This window comes from Pipistrellus hanaki (assembly GCF_964339955.1).
Source record: "Pipistrellus hanaki genome assembly, chromosome: 2".
Classification (NCBI taxonomy): Eukaryota; Metazoa; Chordata; class Mammalia; order Chiroptera; family Vespertilionidae; genus Pipistrellus; species Pipistrellus hanaki.
Window position 1 is genome coordinate 62,845,795 of NC_140504.1, and position 19,535 is coordinate 62,865,329.

Genomic DNA, 19,535 nt, shown 5'->3' on the forward strand with positions numbered 1-19,535 from the left:
AGTGACAGGAAGCAAAATACGTATGTTTGCACTTCAGTGGGCCAAATCTAACCCAGATAATAGCAAAGGATTTAAGGCCACTGTATCCTGGAGTACTAGGTTCTTGGAAAGGCACAATCTGGTACTGAGGCAAAAGACCAAAATTGCACAAAAATTACCTGCAGATCTTGACGGCAAAGTAAGTCTTTTCCATCAATATGTACTAATACAACAGCGAAGAAACATGGCTATGCATTAAGGCAGATCGGAAATATGGATGAAACTCCTATGAATTTCGATATGGTTGGAAATAAAACTGTTAATCCAAAAGGTGCAAAAACAGTGTTAATTAAAAAAACAGAACATGAGAAGTCCAGTTTTACAGTGGTACTAGCATGTACAGCTGATGGTGCCAAACTAAGACCAATGATTATTTTTAAAAGAAAAACAATGCTGAAAAATCAAGTTCCTTGTTGGAGTTTTTGTACATGTGAATGAAAAAGGATGGATGGATGAAAAAGGGGTAAAGCTATGGCTTGATAATGTATGGAGTAGACAACCAGGTGGACTTCGTCAAGAACGTAGCCTACTGGTGTGGGATATGTTCAGGGCTCATTTAACTACCAGCACGAAGAACAGGCTGGCAAGAATAAACAGAGATGCAGCAGTTATTCCTGGAGGATTGACATCATTAGTACAGCCACTGGATGTGTGCCTAAACAAGCCATTTAAAGATCGCATTAGAGAACAGTGGAATGAGTGGATGGTTAGCGGCGAAAAGTTATTCACAAAAGGAGGAAACATGCATGCGCCACAATTGGATGTTTTGTGTAACTTTGTCATAAAAGCCTGGAATGATATTACTGAAGAAACAGTAATCAGGTCTTTCAAGAAGTGTGGCATATCAAATTCTTTGGACGGTATGGAGGATGACTTCTTGTGGCAAGATGAAGGGGAAGCCGAAGCTGAAGCCATACCATCTGATTCGGAATTTGATCCATATGATGACTGTCTTACAAATGTACCACAAGAGGTCATTGATGAACTTAAGATGTCAGAAGAAGAACATGATGAGGATTTTGAAGGATTTTAAGCTCACAATGCTCCTCTGCCTAGAAAAACCTCTTATCATCCCAGTCAGTCACAAACAAGCGTTTTTTGCAAGTTCTTCATGTAATTTTCTTTCCAGATGATGTCATCATTGTTAATGTTCTCTTTTGGATTTCTTGTTTCTCGGTCAAGTTCATGGCATTGCCATTTGTGAAGAGACCTTCCATTTATCGTATCAATGTACGGTATATTACGGCATGTTCAAATAATGTCATTCATTAAAAATTTAATTAAAAAAAGAACTGGTGTTGCCTCGGAAGTGGAGGGTAGTCTTATACAGCGAATATAGGCCTAAACCTATGTTTTAACTGTAAAATTAGGGGGTCATCTTATACGCCCGGTTGTCTTATACGCCGGAAAATACGGTGTGTGTGTGTGTGTGTGTGTGTGATATATATATTATATGATATCATATATAATATGATACTGCAAAAAAGGTATCTAGCCGAAACCGGTTTCGCTTGGTGGATAGAGCGTAGGCCTGTGGACTGAAGGGTCCTGGGTTTGATTCCAGTCAAGGGCATGTACCTTGGTTGCGGGCACATCTCCAGTGGGGAGAGGGTGTGTGTGCAGTAGGCAGCTGGTCTTTGTTTCTCTCTCATCAGTGTTTCTAACTATCTCTTCCTTCCTCTCTGTGAAAAATCAATAAAACATATTTTTTTTTAAAAAGGCATCTATGCCCAATGAGTCTTTGCAGAGGAGATAACGTGAACAAGCAGGACCACAGTAAGGCCAAAACAGGCTAGGGACTCAAGCAACCAGCCTGAGTCCACAGTGCATGGAGTGGGGCATGGGAGATGGAACCCAGGGAGTCAGGACCAGATTTGGGGTGAGGGGAGTAATGGGGCTTTGAATTTAAGATTTCATGTCTAATACCATTTTATTATGTCATTTCCTCACTCTACCCTTCCACTGGCTCCCCCTTGCCTAACTAATACAGGAAGAGGCAGCAGCTGTGTAGGAAGTGGAAACTGATTCTATAGGGCTAGGAATAAAGAGAAAGATGAGCTCCAGCGACAGAGTTTAAAGTTAACTCCAAAAAAAGCACCATGGATTCTGTTTCCTAATATGTTAGACAAAAGTATCCATGCAAATCAAGGGACTCAACTGAATTACATAAGGCCCCAGTTAAGATCCTGAGTCTCTCTGCCAACTCTTAACTGCTGTCCCCTTTTTCACCTTATGATGTTGCCATCGTCACAGATCCGAAGGTTCTCATTTAAATAAGCACGAAACAGGTACCTTTTGGCTATTGAGTCATGTGTTGGACTGGAAGTTCAGGGACCTAAAATTCCAGTGTACTTACTGGCTGTGTCACTAGGTGCTGGGGGCTACCTGCTTGACCCTTTTGATGTTTTACATTATGGGGATATTAAATGCATAGTTTCTTTCAGGGGAGTTGTTAAGAGAGCTAATAAAAATTATTATACAGCACCCAGCCCTGACTAGAGATTTATCAGCGCTCACGAAGTTCTAAATGATTGTCTGCAGCCTCTGTTTCTGAGATACAGAGAGTGATATTTATAACTAGTATACGTAGTTCTTTTGACTCATTGGAATGTTTGGCTATTCATGTGTTGCTTTTCATTCATTATTAAACTCTCAGGAACCAGAAGAGTTTCTGTGAGTTACAAACATGCCTGAAGAAGATGATTGCACTTCATTCACCGTGTTTCTCCAAAAGGAACCAAAAGAAAGTCTACTGCAAAGGTCCTCTTCTTGTTCATTTAAAGAGGTTGCTGCCCAGGATATTTGCATTATAATTATGAGATTGACATAAGGCCTTCCAGAACTTCAACATGGGTAGATGTATGGATATACCATACCTTTAATGTTAATACTAAAGTTAATGTTACAAAAGGCTTAGCCGCCCAACAACACACAAGGGGGAATGAATTTGCTAGACAAGAAGGCAAATGTGGATATGGTTACAGGGTGTGTTTCCCTCCCCTTCCCTGATGCATGCTAGCAGAGCTTTCTGTGGCTCTCCTTCTGCTTCCTTTCCAAAAGGTGAATTCTGAGGACCTCCAACAATTGGAGTGCTATGGCAGGGGTGGGAGATCACCTCACTGCTTTTCATTTCTCTGGTCTGTTGAACATTGATAGACAATGTAATCAAGACAGTCCCTGATGTGGCTGATTGTTTTCCTGTTGCACAAGCTCTTATCCTATCGGATTCCTGAAGTTCATCAAAGTGACCAGGCAGGTGGAAAATTTCTTACACAGGCAATTTTTGAAGGACTCAGATGGTTGGAGGGCAACATTACCCTCAATGAATAATTCAGGGGTAATTTGTCATCCAAAGAAAGTTTCATCTATCATGGGCTATTAGAATGTCATGTTAAATTCTCTATGACTTTGTAAATAGTTGAATGTTTTGATCCTATTGGAAATATCAACCTCTTGTCTTTAATTACAACTGCCACAATCCTCAGTGTAACAAAGAAGGAGGGGTACATGCACCTTCACAGGGATGGTTCCTGGACACCACAGACCAAGCAAATCCAAACCATCACCTTCCCCCACTGCACCTCTTAACCCTCCTTCTTTGTTGTACCCTGTAACTAAATAAAGGCCACTCCTTATAGTTAGTCTCCAACCTTCCAATTTGGAAAAGGTCCTCAGTCTCTTATTTTTTTCTCAACTTCTATACTAATCCGACTCCCAAATCATATCATTTTTATCTCTTAAACACCTTTCAATAGTACTCTTCTCTACATCCCCTTTATCACCTGGTAGTATTTTATATTTTTTACTTTTTAAATTTTATTTATTTTATTATTATTATTATTACTTAAAATTTTATTTTACTGTTTAAAGTATTACAAATATTAGTACATATATCTCCTTTTTTCCCCCCCCATTGATCTTCCCCCAGGCTCCCCTACCCTCTGGCACATGACCTCATCCCCACTCCCCAGTGTCTTATGTCCATTAGTTGTGCTTATATGTATGTATGCATACAAGTTCTTCAGTTGATCTCTTTCTCTCCTCCCTAACACTCCCTAGCCTTCCAGATGTAGTTTGACAGTCTGTTTGATGCTTCACTGTCTCTGTACCTATCTTTTTATTTATTAGGTTATAATGTTCTTTATTTTCCATAAATGAGTGAGATCATATGGTATTTCTCTTTCATTGCCTGGCTTATTTCACTTAACATAATGCACTCCAGTTCCATCCATGGTGCTGCAAATGGTAAGAATTCCTTCTCTTTTTATAGCAGCATAGTATTCCATTGTGTAGCTGTACCATAGTTTTCTAATCCACTTTTCTGCTGATGGGCATTTAGGCTGTTTCCAAATATTAGCTATTGTAAATTGTGCTGCTATGAACATAGGGGTGCATATATCCTTTCAGATTGGTGTTTCTAGTTTCTTGGGGTATATTCCTAGAAGTGGGATCACTGGGTCAAATGGGGGTTTCATTTTTAGTTTTTACTGTTCTCCACACTGGCTACAACAGTCTCCACATCCTTGCCAGCACTTGTCATTTGTTGACTTGTTGATGATAGCCATTATGACAGGTGTGAGATGGTACCTCATTGTCGTTTTGATTTGTATCTCTCAGATAATTAGTGACTTTGAGCATGTTTTCATATGTCTTTTGGCCTTCCTTCTGTCTTCTTTCAAAAAGCATCTATTTGGGTTCATTGCCCATTTTTTATTGGATCGTTTACCTTTATTTTATTAAGTTGTATGAGTTCCCTGTAAATGTTGGAGGTTAAACCTTTATTGGTGATACTTTGACAAATATGTTCTCCCATACAGTGGACATTCTTGTTTTGTTGATGGTTTCTTTTCTTGTGCAAAGACTTTTTATTTTGATGTAGTCCCATTTGTTTATTTTTTCTTTAGTTTTCATTGCCTTAGGAGCAGTATGAGATTTCACTGCCTGTAGATTCCTCTAGTATATTTATGGTTTCCTGTCTTATGTTTAAGACCTTTATCCATTTTGAGGTATTTATTTATTTATTTATTTATTTATTTATTTGTGTGTGTGTGTGTGTGTGTGTGTGTGTGTGTGTGTGTGTGGTAAGTTGGTGGTCTAGTTTCATTTTTTTTGCATGTATCTGTCCAATTTTCCCAATACCATTTATTGAGGAGACTGTCTTGACTCCACTGTATGTTCATGCCTCCTTTGTCAAATATTAATTGAGCATAGTGGTTTGGGTCAATTTTGGGGTTCTCTAATCTATTCCATTGGTCTATATGTCTGTTCTTGTGCCAGTACACCTGGTATTATTCTTAACTTCCATTCCTAGAGAGAGCCAGGACCAAGCCCGGTGTCAGGGAAGATAAAATTTCACTAGGCCTGGTGCTGGAGGAACATTGGGTGTGTGATAGGCAAGGCTCACCCAAGGCAATGGAAGATGGAAGGGCCAAAAGGGAAAGGTAAGATTCATACAGTCAAGGGGTATTAAATCCAAGACCCTATGTATTTGGCCCAGAGAGGTAATGGGGTTTGGGTAGTTGCTGAGTGATTACTCAATATTTGAAGCTTGCACTTATGGTAGGGATGTGATGGGTGGTGGGGCAGCCGTAGGCAGACACTGGAATTATAAAGCTTCTAAATTAGTCTGTGTCTCAATAGTACTAATTAAAGTTTGTAATTGTTATATTTGTCTTTTTTTCTTATCTCCTCACTAAATTCTAAGCTTTGTGAGGTTAGGAACCATTATATCCCCAGAGCCTCCCACAGATTTTCATACATGGCAGACACTATAAAATATTTGTTGAATACATGAATTGGTTTTAAATATTGAAAATTTAACCTTGTCACTTCAATCTTAGGAATTCTTTAGTGACTCTTCTATGCCCTTAGGATGAGATGAATCCAGAATCCTCAGTTTAGCATATATATATATATATATATATATATATATATATATGCCTAAGTGACCATTACCATGGAACGACTGAAACAACCAGAAAGACTGGTCGTTATGATGTGCACTGACCACCAGGAAGCAGACACTCAACACAGGAGTTGCCCCCAGCTCACAGGCCCCAATCACTGATGGGGCCTATCAGCCAACATCCGGTCCCTCTCTACAGCCTGCAGGCCCTGATCGCCCAATCAGAGCAGGACCCCCGGGCTGGTACTGGAAACCAGGGCTGGGTGGCAGTGGACATGGCCCCTTTTCCAGGGGAGCCGAGGGCCAGCTCCCTCCTCTGGGCTGGCACCCAACATCCTGGGTCCCTCCCCCCAGCCCACAGGCCTCTATTGGCCTGTTGCCCACCTGCCATGCTGGTGGTTGGCCCCTAGTCCCTCCCCTTGGTCGCAGGTCCCAATCACCCAATTGGGGCCAGGCCCTGGGCTGGGACAGGGAACCGGGGGTTGTTGGAGGTGGACATGGACAGCAAGGAAAGGAGAAGAAGGGGAGGTTGGAAGGTGGGGAGGCAGAGAACTGCATGGTGGCAGCATGCAAGCCGAGAGGGAAGGAGGAGGTGGGGAACCTAATTGGCCCTGATTCCCAGCCAGGTAGAGGGACCCCACCCATGCACAAATTTAATGCACCAGGCCTCTAGTTAACAAATAAACAAAAAATAAGTCATTTGGTTTCTCCAGGTTATGTTTCCACCTAGTGGCTTACCATTTCCTCTCTCCTCTTCCTGAAAGGAGAAGAAGTGTCAATCATGATACACTTCTGTAGTTATTGTATCATGTTCATTTTCCATATAAACAACTGTAGACCTACTTTTGCCCCATTCAGTGTTTGCGTGTGTGTGTGTGTGTGTGTGTGTGTGTGTGTGTGTGTGTGTTCTAGTGATTCTGTTTCTCTGGAGAACCCTTACTAATATAAATACAGGAGATTTCTATTTTAACTATTTTTGTTTCTGTGTCTAGAACTTCGCACAATAATTAAATGGAAATTTTAATCTACCTTGAAATTGCACTCCCTTAATAAAGAGGACTTTGCAGTGCAGAGACAAGGAGCTGGTTTAAAGAAATACTAATGAGGTTACCTGACACCAGGTTCCCAGCATATCCCTGAGCACCTCCTCCTCAACCCCGATTACTTGACCACCTGAGGCATAATAAAAAATAATGAGGGAAATATAAATTTTATGAGCCTATTTATTCTGTTTTGAATGCTGGAAACACATTATAAAGACTCAATCAGCACAAACCCTGTGAATTGGGAGTGATTGGGTTGCAGACTCGTCTCTCCTGAAAGGGGACTGCAGGATCAGCTTCTCTTCTAGAGAGATTAAGATTATGATGCCTTTCTTTATTTGTTCCATCTACTCTTTTTGTGTGTGTGAGCTTTGATTTTTTAATGACTGATGAGTTACTGGAAAAGATATTGCCATGCCAGCTGCTTTGGCCTGCATGCCATTCAGCAACTGGTTTAAACTCATCATGTCTTCAGTGAGAGTAGCCAACCTTAGGCTGACTTCCTGCTGCTTGCTGAACTCCTAGGTTTATGCTAGCTGAACAATGCTCAGTTATTCCATATGTTTGGTAGACAGTAAATACTCATAAGTAATTATTGAAAATCTCTGAGCACGAAGTGCAAACCCAGGGAGTTCTCACCTAAGTGTTGCTCATCACTAGCTCCATCCTCCTGGGGCTCCTCTTTCTGCGTATTGTCCTCCTCCATTCGGATCTTCTGCTGAATCTCAGATGAGAAACTGGGATGGATGCCAGCCTGTAATCAGCAAGAAAAGAGAAATATCATGATTGGGAAGCTGAAAGCCAAGGGTACCTCTGACAACTGACAGTCAACAGAATTAACATCTGAGGAACACTAATTACTTTGAATTTGAAAACAGACATTCTGGGTCATCCTATAATCTCACTGGTGATTAGCCTTTAGAATGACAAAACTTAAATACGATCACCACCAAACATCATCAATGAAAGCACACTTTTGAATAGAATAATTACAGATTTGGATACAAAAACAAAACCAAAAACATGCCAGCAAACAAGCAGTGAACAACACTGAACCAGTAAGAAGAATCCATTTGTCAGCATAGTTATTTCTATTTGGGGTTTATTGTTGCTCATTTTCTAACTTTTAATCCAATGCTTATTTACCAGCTATCTATTAAGCACTTTGTATTTATTATTTCTTTTAATTTTAATTTTAAAATTTCATATTATAGAAAATGTTTAGTTTTTGTTCTTACGAGCTCTCCAACGAGCACTTGACTTGTCAGGCTTCTTACAGCTTTTATACAGTATGTACAGTTTTTGTTGTTGTTTTTGTTTTGTTTTCTTGCAGACTCAGGAATGCAGACTCAGGGATACCTTACAAGATAATGTGATCTCACTATCATATAAGGACTCCTATTTGCTGTGTTTTTGCTGTGTTATTTTCACAATAACTCTAAGAATAAGTGGTATCATTTTCGTTGTACATATAAGAAACCTCAAGCTCAGGAAAAATGAGTTGTCAAAGGTCATGTAAACTCATTGTAAAATAATAATACTAATTTTCTATTCAATTTTAAATTACTCTTGATGTATTAAGAATGAAGGATTTTAATGGTGGCAGAATTAGAGGCACAAAGACCAGTTATGGGTTTATACAATATTTTAAGGGAAAGATGCTAAGAAATTAATTTAAAGCATTTGTTTGTGATAACGAGATCCAGACTGTGATACATAGGGGAGGTAAAAGTCATCAGGCCAAGATGATTTATTGGTACTGGGAGGTGTGTACCGGGGAGAATCTGATGTGTAAAGTAATAGATGATGGTGCTATTATTTAAGAATGGAAATAAAGAGTGGAGCAGATCGCCAAGACCAGTTTGGCTCAATGGATGGAGCGTCGGCTTGGGGACTGAAGGGTCCCGGGTTCGATTCCGGTCAAGGGCACGTACCTTGGTTGCGGACATATCCCCAGTAGGGGGTGTGCAAGAGGCAGCTGGTCGATGACTCTCTCTCATCGATGTTTCTAACTCTCTATCTCTCTCCCTTCCTCTCTGTACAAAATCAATAAAATATATTTTAAAAAAAAAAGAGTGGAGCAGATGTGTAATTATAAGAGGAATTCAATTTTAGATATGTTGAGTTAGAATACATCTGTAGAGCATCCAAGTAAATTTAGAAATCATGGCTGAAGATATGTATTTGGAAGATATAGATATTGAGAAGTTTTGTTTTTCTTCAAAATGAGAGGCAGTGAGCCAACTGGTTCATAATCTGAAGGAAGATACAGAGGTAAATGGTAAAGATATAGGAGAAAAGGGGACCAAGTGATTGAAGAAGGTCATGGGAGTAGAAAGAGAGGATAGGATCAAGAACCCAATAGAGATTGGCTTTGACTAGATGAGGTACTCCTCATTCTAAGAGAACAGATTGGGGAAAGGAGATGAGAATAAATGCCAATGTAGATCAATAGCTGTGTGTTAGGAAAGATTGAGAATAGAGGAATTCCATTCTGAGGGCCTCACTTTTGTCAATGAATTACAAGGCCAAATCTTCTATTGAAAGTACCAAATTTAATATTATTTTAGAAGAAAATGCTGAAAAATAGACTTGCATGATTATATTAAACTAGAGGCTCAGTGCATAAAATTCATGCATGGGAGGGGGGAGTCCCTCAGCCTGGCCTCTCTCCAATTAGGAAGCACTCAGGGGATGTCTGACTGCCTCTCAAAATCTGGGACCACTGGCTCCTAAATGCTTGTCTGCCTGCCTGCCTGATCACCCCTAAACACCTCTGCCTGTCTGATTACTCATAACTACCTCTGCCTTCCTGCCTGATCACCCCTAACTACTCCACTATGGGCCTGATTGCCTCTAACTGCTCCCCTGCTGGTGGGGTTGCCCCTAACCACCTCTGCCTCACCCTGCACTTGGGACCCAGAATTCCCTCCTCTGGACAGTTGTAGGCACCCAGGATCCAGGTTTCCCTCCTTTTGTCCTACTGCAGGCACCCAGGACCTGAGCTGGCTTCGCCCTGGCCATCCACGGCCCCAAGGGACCATGGGTGGGTAGTTTTGCCTGGGCTGCAGCTGCAGGCACCCGGGACCATGGGGCAGGTGGCTTGTACCTCTCCTGGGCTGCAGCCTCGCTGGTCCCCACTCCTCTCTCTCAAGCTCATTTGTACCTGGATGGTCCCATTCTTCTCTTCCCAGTGTTGAATATCTGAGCCTTTATGGTGTGACAGTGAGAGGCATGATGACCATTTGCATATTAGCTCTTTATTATATAGGATAGAGGCTTGAAAAACTTTTGTGCTGCAAATACTATATCAAGAGAGTGAAATGACAACTAATAGAATGCTAGAAAATATTGCAAATCACATATCTGATAAGACATATCTAAACTAGAAAAAGAACTCTTAAAACTGAAAATGGGTCTTCTCTGTAGTGGCAGTAGAGCTGTTTCCTCTGGTGCAATATACATTGAGAAGAAGAATGTCAGGAGCTAAATGTTTTAATCAAACCTGTGGCTGCTGCTCAGAAAATAAAGACAAAGTTGGGGGTTTATATATTTGTCATGTAAGAGCAGTGTACTAAAGAAGAGAATTAGCTGTGTTGTGAAGGCTGAGAAATTTGAAACAAATTTTTAGATGACACACAACTTCTAAAAATCCAAGATGTGGAGTAGGTGAAAGTCATACTCATCTCCTCCCATAATCACATAAAAATTACAACTAAATTATAGGAAAATCAACATGGAGAAATATGTGAAGACTAACTAACCAGAAGTCCTATAACTAAGAATATGCAGAAGAAGCAATGATGAAATTGGTAAGAGGGGCAGAGATATGAAATTAGCTGGTTCTGCACCCACGTGCCTTGGTTAAGAATCTGGAGGTTTATTTGAGCTGCAGAGGAGCAAGCACTCTCAATCCTAAGCTGGGCTGTTCAGCCCAGAGCACCAGTGCTGGAAAGACGAGCCCATATAATATCTACTGCAAGACAGAAGTCTGATGGAAACACAAGGACTGCACACAAAATCTTACTCGAAGGCACTCACCCTGGGCAGAGAGAAGGCGGCTCGGTGCTGGAGTCATATAAGGAGAGACTGAATTTTATGGCTTCAGAGAGCTGGAGAGATGTCATCAATATCTCTGTGTTGAGTCCCTTTCCCACACCACCAACTAACACCATCTTTACTAGTCTTCCACTTACCCAACAAAGCATTGGCTGGGGATCCACTCTGGAGTCTCCCTGAGGCCCTGCCATCACCAATTTGTTCATGGCTGTGGGCTCTGCTGGCAGCAGCCAACCCAAACCTGCATTGCAATCTTTCTTAAAAAAACTCTTGAGGAATTCCAGGCAAGTATGAGAGTACCAGAGACACACAGACAGAGACTGAGCTGTGTGGCTTTAGAGCAATGTCCCTTTTCCCCAAACACCCAACATGCACCACTGATCCTGTGTGGGGTCCTCTCCCCATATGACATTAACTTTAGGAGCTCCACTAGCTCCATGATGAAGTCTACCTGAGGTCCCACCCTAACCATCTCTCCCAGAGCTGTGGGTTTTGCTGGTCAATCTTCACTCAAATCATTGCCTTTCTTAAAAATTCTTGGAGAATTCCAAGTGGGTTAAGGATGGTGCTGGAGGTGCACAGGGAGAGGCTAAGTTCTGTGTTTATAGGGTGAAGACCATCTTCTTACAAGCCCCATGGGTACCACCGTTCCTGTGCAGAGCTCTCCCTCCAATGTGATCTAGCCTGATGAACTCTACTGGCTCTACCCATATGTCTCCCAAACAACCCTGCATCATCCACACAAAGGTCTGAAGGCCAAAGGTGGATGGCAAGTTGTCTGAATGTACTCTGAGGCATTTGCTGAATGCCTAAGACCATCACTGGCACTGAGTTTGAATCTATGTTAATCTGGTGAATACCACTTATCCTTTCCTAGTGACTCCCAGAGAACCTAACTCATGCAACTGTGTACCACCTGAGGTTCATTCAGTGGATGCACTATATAAACAGCCAGAAGATAGCAGCGGGTCTCAGGGTGCCTTGGGCCTTTCACTGACCTACCCCAACCCTGTACTGGTGGCAGATGGTCTTAGTACACAGCTTGACTGCTCCCCTATATACCTAGGCCCAGCATAGGCAGCTACCAAACATGGATTACTTTGTGACTCCTAACAAGTAGCCCAGGACCAGTCACAGGCAGTGTCTGACATTGACACACATGAGTCCCTCCCAACAGGCTCCAGAACCAACACAATTGGGTTGTGGTGGCTGGCTTCAGATCACATCAGAGCACAACCTAATTAGCTCCACAAGCAGCACACCCAAAGGGCAGTCTTGGCAGGCACCACACCCAGCTGAGGCAAAACCCACGTTAAGGGGTCATCCCCAACACACACACTATGGTCATGGTCAATCCTCATATCCCACATAGCCTGAGAGTCAACCTCATCCATGGACATACCAAAAACAATCAGAACTCACTTTCAGGAGGGCTCCCAGGATCCAAAGAAGGGACATTGATGGAGCACCCACCTCAGGTAAACAGGGAGACTGGGCCCCACAGGACATGTATTATATAAGGCCATCCAACCAAGACTGGGAGACATAGAAGATTTATGTAATACATAGGAACAACAGAGATAAACAGCAATAGATAAAACAGGGAGACAAAGAAGCATGCCCCAAGTGAAAGAATAGGAGAAATTTCCAGAAAAAGAACTAACTGCTATGGTGGCAAGAAATTGACCAGATATAAAGTTCAAAACAATGGTTATAAGAATGCTCAAGAAACTTAGCATTATGAGAGCTTCAAAAGCACAAAAGGAATATAAAAACCATAAATAAGAATGAGTCAAAAATAATGAATACAATAATCAAATGAAAAACACACTAGAAGGAATCAATAGTAGATTAGATAGTAGAACAAAAAAATCCAAAAAATTTATATGGGACCACAAAAGGCCCTGAATAGCCAAGCAATCTTGAGAAAGAACAAAGTTGAAGGTATCACACTACCTAATATCAAACTATACTACAAAGCTATAGAAACCAAAACAGCATGGTACTGCCATAAAAATAGACACATAGATCAATGGAAAAGAATAGAGTGCCCAGAAATAAATCCACACCTACATGGTCAAATATTTGACAAAAATGCAAGACCATACAATGGGGTAAAGACAATCTATTTAATAAATGATTTGGAAAAATTGGATAGATGCATGCAAAAAAAATAAAAATAAAAATAAAAATAAAAAAGTATACCACCTCTACCTTCTTGCACCATCCTATATAATAAAAGCCTAATATGCTAAATGTCCAGTTGTCTGGATGTCCATTCAACCAAGCAAAGTGTAACATGCTAACAATATGCTCAACCACTCGCTATGATGTGCATTGACCACCGAGGGGGGGGGGGGGGGGGGAGGGGCAGAGAGTCAACAGTTCGACTGGTAGCTATGATGTGCACTGACCATCAGGGGGTAGATGCTCCTACCAGTAGGTTAGTTTGCTGCTGGGGTCCAGCCAATCGAGATGGAATAAGATGAGCTGGACATGCCCTGGAGCCCTCCTGCAATCCCTCCCCAGCTGGCCAATCTCCTACGTCCCCCCCTGACCCTTATTGTGCACTGGTGAGGTCCCTTGGCCTGGCCTGCACCCTCTTGCAATCCGAGCTGAAGAACCCCCTCCAATCCAAGTGCACAATTTCGTGCACCAGGCCTCTAGCATACAATAATACAATAATAAATTCAAAATAGATTAAAGACTTAAAATGTAAGACTTGAAACCATAAAACTCCTAGAAGAAAACGTAATCAGTAAACTCTCTGACATTTCTCTTAGCAATATATTTTTCTGATATAACTCCTTGGGTAAGAGAAACAAAGAAAAAAAATAAACAAATAAAACCATATCAAACTAAAATGTTTTTGCATAGCAAAGGAATCCATCAACAATTTACTAAATGGAAGAAGATATTCACCACCAATGCATTCAATCAACAAAGGGTTAAAACCTGAAATTTATAAAGAACACATACAACTCAACACCAAACAAAGAAACAATCCAATTGAAAAATGGGCAGAGAATCTGAATAGACACTTCTTTAAAGAGAGCATACACATGACCAATAGACATACGGAAAGATGCTCAGTGTCACCAATCATCAGAGAAATGCAAATTAAAACCACAATGAGATATCACCTCACACTTGTCAGATGGCTGTCATTAATAAATCAATAACCAACAATTATTGGTGAGATTATGGAGAAAAGGGAACCCCTTGTGCACTGCTCGTGGGAATGCAGATTGATTTAGCCATTATAAAAAAGAACAAGTACAGAGGTTCCTTAAAAAATTAAAAATGGAACTGCCTTATAACTCAGTGATTCCACCTCTGAGTATATATTAAAAGAAATCCAAATATAATTCAAATAATATATATGTATCCCTGTGTTAACTGCAACATTATTTACAATAACCAAGATATGGAAGCAGCCCAAATGCCCAACAATAGATGAGTGGATAAAGAAGAGATGGTAAATATATACATTGAAATATTACTTGGCTATATAAAGAGAAATCTTACCATTTGCAATGGCTATTATGCTAAATGAGGCTATTATGCTAAATGAAATAAATCAGACAGAGAAAGACAAATACCATATGATTTTACTTATAAGTGGAATCTAAAGAACTCTAAATTAATAAACAAAATAGAAACAGTCTCATAAATTCAGAGTTCACACTGATGGTTTTCAGAGGGGAGGTAGGATGTGGGCTGGGTGAAAAAGATGAAGGGATTAAGAAGTACCAATTGTCAGTTACAAAATAGTAAGGGGAGTGTCTCCAATCTGGAACTGCTGGCTCCCAACTGCTCACCTGCTTGCTGGATTGCCCCTAACCGTTTCTGCCTGCCAGCATGATCACCCCCTAACCACTCCCCTGCTAGCCTGATTGAAGCCTAACTGCTTCCCTGCTGGTCAGATTGCCCCTAACTGTTCTCTCCTATAGGCCTGGTTGCCCCCAACTGCCCTCTCCTGCAGGCCTTGTTCCTCCCAACTTTCCTCTCCTGCAAGCCTGGTCCCCCCCCCAACTGTCTTCCCCTGAAGGCCTGGTCCCTCCCAACTGCCCTTCCCTGCTGGCCTGGTCTCCCCTAACAGCCCTCCTCTGCTGGCCATCTTGTGGTAGCCATTTTGTGTTGACATGGGGGTGGCCATCTTTTGCCACATGGGGGCGGCCATTTTGTCTGTTGGAGTGATGGTCAATTTACATATTACCTTTATTATTATATGATACAATGGAATATTATTAGGTTATAAAATAAAGGAAATTCTAACATTCTCCACCATAGATGTACCTTAAAAACGCTGTGCCAGATATTGTACTGAAGTCTTTATAGAAATATTTAACATTAAACCCTTACACAACCTAATGTGGTAGGTTCTCTTCTCTGGCAGAGGAGAAAACAGAGGGTAAAGAAGTGGAATAACATCACTGAGGTCACCCAGTCAGTAAGGGAGGGGCTAGCAATCTCCAGGAAGTCTATGTGACTCTAAGGTCAGGTCTCTCCATGTGCCCATTATACTGCTTCCCTTGCCCTTTTTGTTACCAACCTCCTTGTGGGGGTTGTTCTGCTAAAAACAGTATAGAGGAACCTGATTCTAACATGTGAATATATGTTCAGCAATTACCCAATATCAATGTAAAAATACTAGATTAAATATTAAAAAACAGAACCCAACACCATATTAAGAAAATATACCATGAGCAAGTAGGATTCATCTATTAATATAACCACCAGATATAAGAGAAATAATCACATGATTATCCTCTGGGTGCAAAAATAAATAAATAAATAAATAAATAAAATAAAATAAAATAAAGCTTTTGACTAAAGCATCCTAATCAGAATACTCAAGAAAACAGGAGTTGATGCATATTTCCTAAATAGAATATCTCAGTCCCAAAGTCAGCATTGTGCTTAGTGGCGGAAATGAGACATTTCTACTAAGATTACAAAGGAGTCAAAAATGCTCACTATCTCTGCTACTTTTGAACCTTATTCTAGAGTTATTAGCCAGTGCCATTTAAAACAGAGAAAAAATAAGAGATACGGAAATTGGAAAAGAAGTAAAACTATTTTTAGATGACATAAGAGTTTACCTAGAGAACCCAAGAAAATCAACACAAACCATAAACTATTTACTTTTAAGTGCTAAAGATGATGTTAATTTTAAAATAATTTAAAACTTCAGTAAAGCTACATGAATAGAACAAAAAACATTTTTTTTTTCCTGAAATCATTTGAGAGTATATTTTGAACATGTTGCCCAGCATCTCTGAATAGGTTAGTGTGTAACCCTTTAGACAAGGACATTCTCTAGATAACCAAAAATATAAGGACCAAAATCAGGAAGTTATCATTGACACTTACTAACATGGAATTCACTATTTCTTTTCAAGTTTCAACAATTGTCCCAGTAACATTTTTTTATAGGATACCAAAGGCCTGGTGCATGGATTCCTGCACATTAAAAGGAAATTAATCAGAAGAAATATTTTAGAGGCCAGGGAGAGACCACAGGAGATTGGCTCCATGGCTTATCCAGCCCATCTCATCCAGACCCTATTGGCCGGACCCCATCAGCAAGCTAACCTACTGTCAGAGCATCTGCCCCCTGGTGATCAGTCTGCATCATAGCGACTGGTGGAACAATCAAAAGAATGCTCAGAAGGACAATTAGCATATTAGGCTTTAAAATATGTAGGGTCAAGAATAGACGTGTTGTTTTGCCTAAGTCAGGGGGAGGTGGTCCTCCTCATGGACCTATTCCCAGTTACCTGCCTAGGTTTGTCTTCATTTGTGTGTGTGTTTTAAGTTTGTTGTATCTTTTGGGTTTCTCACCTAATTTCTCCTATTGACCTCACTGCTCAGAGTGCAGTATTAGGGCAGGATTCTGCCACTGCCTCCCCTCCATGAATGTATTTCTCCTTTCTGCCCTGGGGAAATGGGGAGTGGCCCCAGTTCTTTCCCCACATCCATCCCCAGAGAGACCCCGTGTTTTTGTTTGTTTTGGGGTGGTTGTTTTTGTTTGTTCCTTTGTTTTTGCACCAAAGTGGCAACTGGGTCAGTGTTGGGGGGAATAAAGCTGGCCTTGAGGGGTGGAGGGGCTCCCTCCACCTGCTTCTCCCTGGTTTCAACAGTGTTAGCCTCCGTCCGTGAAAAGACAATATTCTCTCTAAACGCAATAAGGGGGTGACGGGCCAGGGTGAAGTGTCTTGCTGCTGCTGGCCCCCCAGCTCCCCTTTTCCTTGCGCCAGTATTTGGCGGCATTAGAGGCGTGGGGGGAGTACTGTTGTGACTGAATGTAACTGCCCCCACCCCTGCCGCAGCCAATGCCGGGGGAGGGGGAACGACACTCTTCCCCTCTCTTCCTTCCCCTCCCCCCAGCTAAAGAGACTTTGAGCCTGGAGAGGCCTTAACCCTGTGAGGAAGTGTTGGGGGAACCCTCTCCCACCCTGTCCCCTTCTGAGAGTGGTCAATGTTTACAAGCCCCTGAGCCCTCCCAAGCCCAGGGGCTCATCCCCCATTGCTATTTCCCAGCCCATGAGCAAGTAGGGCCCTGGCTGCTCTCCTGCCCTTCCTGGGGTTAGGGTGCGGTGCCGGGCCTTCTGTATCTCCTTGTCTGCCTTGTACCGGAAGTCTCCCCACCCTGTTACTCCTCCCTCTCCTTCCTGCCCCTGTAAATACTACCCCCAATAAAACTTGGTGTGTGTTCCCTTCAAAAAAAAAAAAATGTAGATAAATTAGGATAATATCTCTTTGGTCTCTTTTTCAGTCTGGGTGTCATCTCAAAGACTAATTTACCCTCACTCCTACACCCTCTGTACCAGGGGAGATGGAAAAGGCAGAGATTAACCTTAACCAAAACCCACCCTGCAGACATCTAAAATGAATAATTGCTTGAGTGTATAGAGAGAAGCCTGGAAGTGATGTCATGCTTTTATCTTTTATTTTTACCATAAAAGTTTTAAAGCAGCCAGTAAAAATAGAAATATGTTAAGCCATTCAATCTTTACTGAATTCTTCCTGGCTAGAATGCTCACAAGAGAAAATTGCCTCATTTCCAAAAAGTTTTAAGACACTCTTACTTTAGATTTAACAGTATATCTGTTAGATAAGTATATTATCCAGTCTGATTGTTATTGTTTCCAAATAACTCTTAGTTAAGGAGCCTGTTCTTAGGTGAATTTTTAAACCAACACACAAAGAGCACAACTATTCCCATTGTGTTAGATGTGAGTTCTAAGTAAGTTAAATAAAAACTCATTCACTCTGCATCAAGGTTCTGCTGGGAATTCTTGGAAATCTTTCAGAATATTAACTCATAGTTTTGTAAGTAGTTTTATTATTATTATTACTTTTTAAAAATATATTTTTTATTGTTGACAATATTACAGATTGTCTCCCATTTTCCCTCCTTTAACTTTCCTCCTCCCAGCCCCTACCCACCCACCCCTAGGTCTTCACCCCGCTACTGCCCTGTCCATGGGCTATGCATATCTATATCTATATATCTATATATCTATATATCTATATATCTATATATCTGTATATCTATATATCTATATATCTATATATCTATATATCTATATATCTATATATCTATATATCTATATATCTATATATCTATATATCTATATATCTATATATCTATATATCTATATATCTATATATCTATATATCTATATATCTATATATCTATATATCTATATATCTATATAAAAGGGTAAGTGACCCGACCATTCGACTTTCTGACCAGTAGCTATGATGTGCAATGACCACCAGGCGGCAGATGCCCAATGCAGGAGCTGCTGAGCTGTGGTGACTTGGCAGCTGCAGTTCTTGGGGTGACAGATGCACCTGGAACAACAGAGGAGGGAGCCTGATTCCAAGGTGTGTCCCCCGAGAACCACCCTCTTGCAATCTGGGACCCCTCTGGGGATCCTGGAGAGCCAGTTTCGGCCCGATCCTCTGCCAGGCTGAGGACCTCCACCGGTGCGTGAATCTGAGCACCGGGCCTCTAGTAAGTATATACATTCTTTGGTTTATCTCTTCTTGTCTTCCCAATTCCCACACTGAGGTATGCCAGTCGGTTCCATGCCTCCATGCTTCAGGTCTATTTTATTGGTCATTTTGTTCATTAGATTCCATAAATAAGTGAGGTCATGTGATAACTTTCTTTCTCAGATTAGCTTATTTCACTTAGCATAATAGTCTCCAGGTCCATCCATGCTGTCCCAAAAGGTAAGAGATTCCTCTTTTTTACAGCTACATAGTATTCCATGGTGTAAATGTGCTATAGCTTTTTTATCCACTCATCTACTAATGGGCACTTAGCTATTGTAAATAATATTGCTATGAACATAGGGGTGCATATATTCCTTCTGATTGGTTTTCAGGGTTTTAGGATATATTCCAAGAATTGGGATAGCTGGTTCAAACAGAAGTTCTATTTTTAATTTTTTAAGGAAACTCCGTATTGT

The 19,535-nt window shown here is 41.1% G+C and overlaps 1 protein-coding gene across 17 annotated transcripts in view; it reads right to left on the reverse strand.

Moving 5' to 3' along the window:
- PHLDB2 (pleckstrin homology like domain family B member 2) overlaps positions 1-19,535 on the reverse strand; it is a 218,295-nt gene that overhangs the window by 100,633 nt on the left and 98,127 nt on the right. For 16 of the 17 annotated variants that reach the window (XM_084873998.1, XM_084873995.1, XM_084873988.1 and 13 more), the window contains exon 1: positions 7,627-7,648. Coding sequence is in view for 1 of the 17 variants with exons in the window: in XM_084873986.1 (XP_084730112.1) it covers positions 7,627-7,693 (67 nt within the window). In the remaining 16 variants the exon portion in view is untranslated. Of the gene's footprint in view, positions 1-7,626; positions 7,742-19,535 lie in introns of those variants that run through there. The other variant, XM_084873986.1, reaches the window with a different exon arrangement.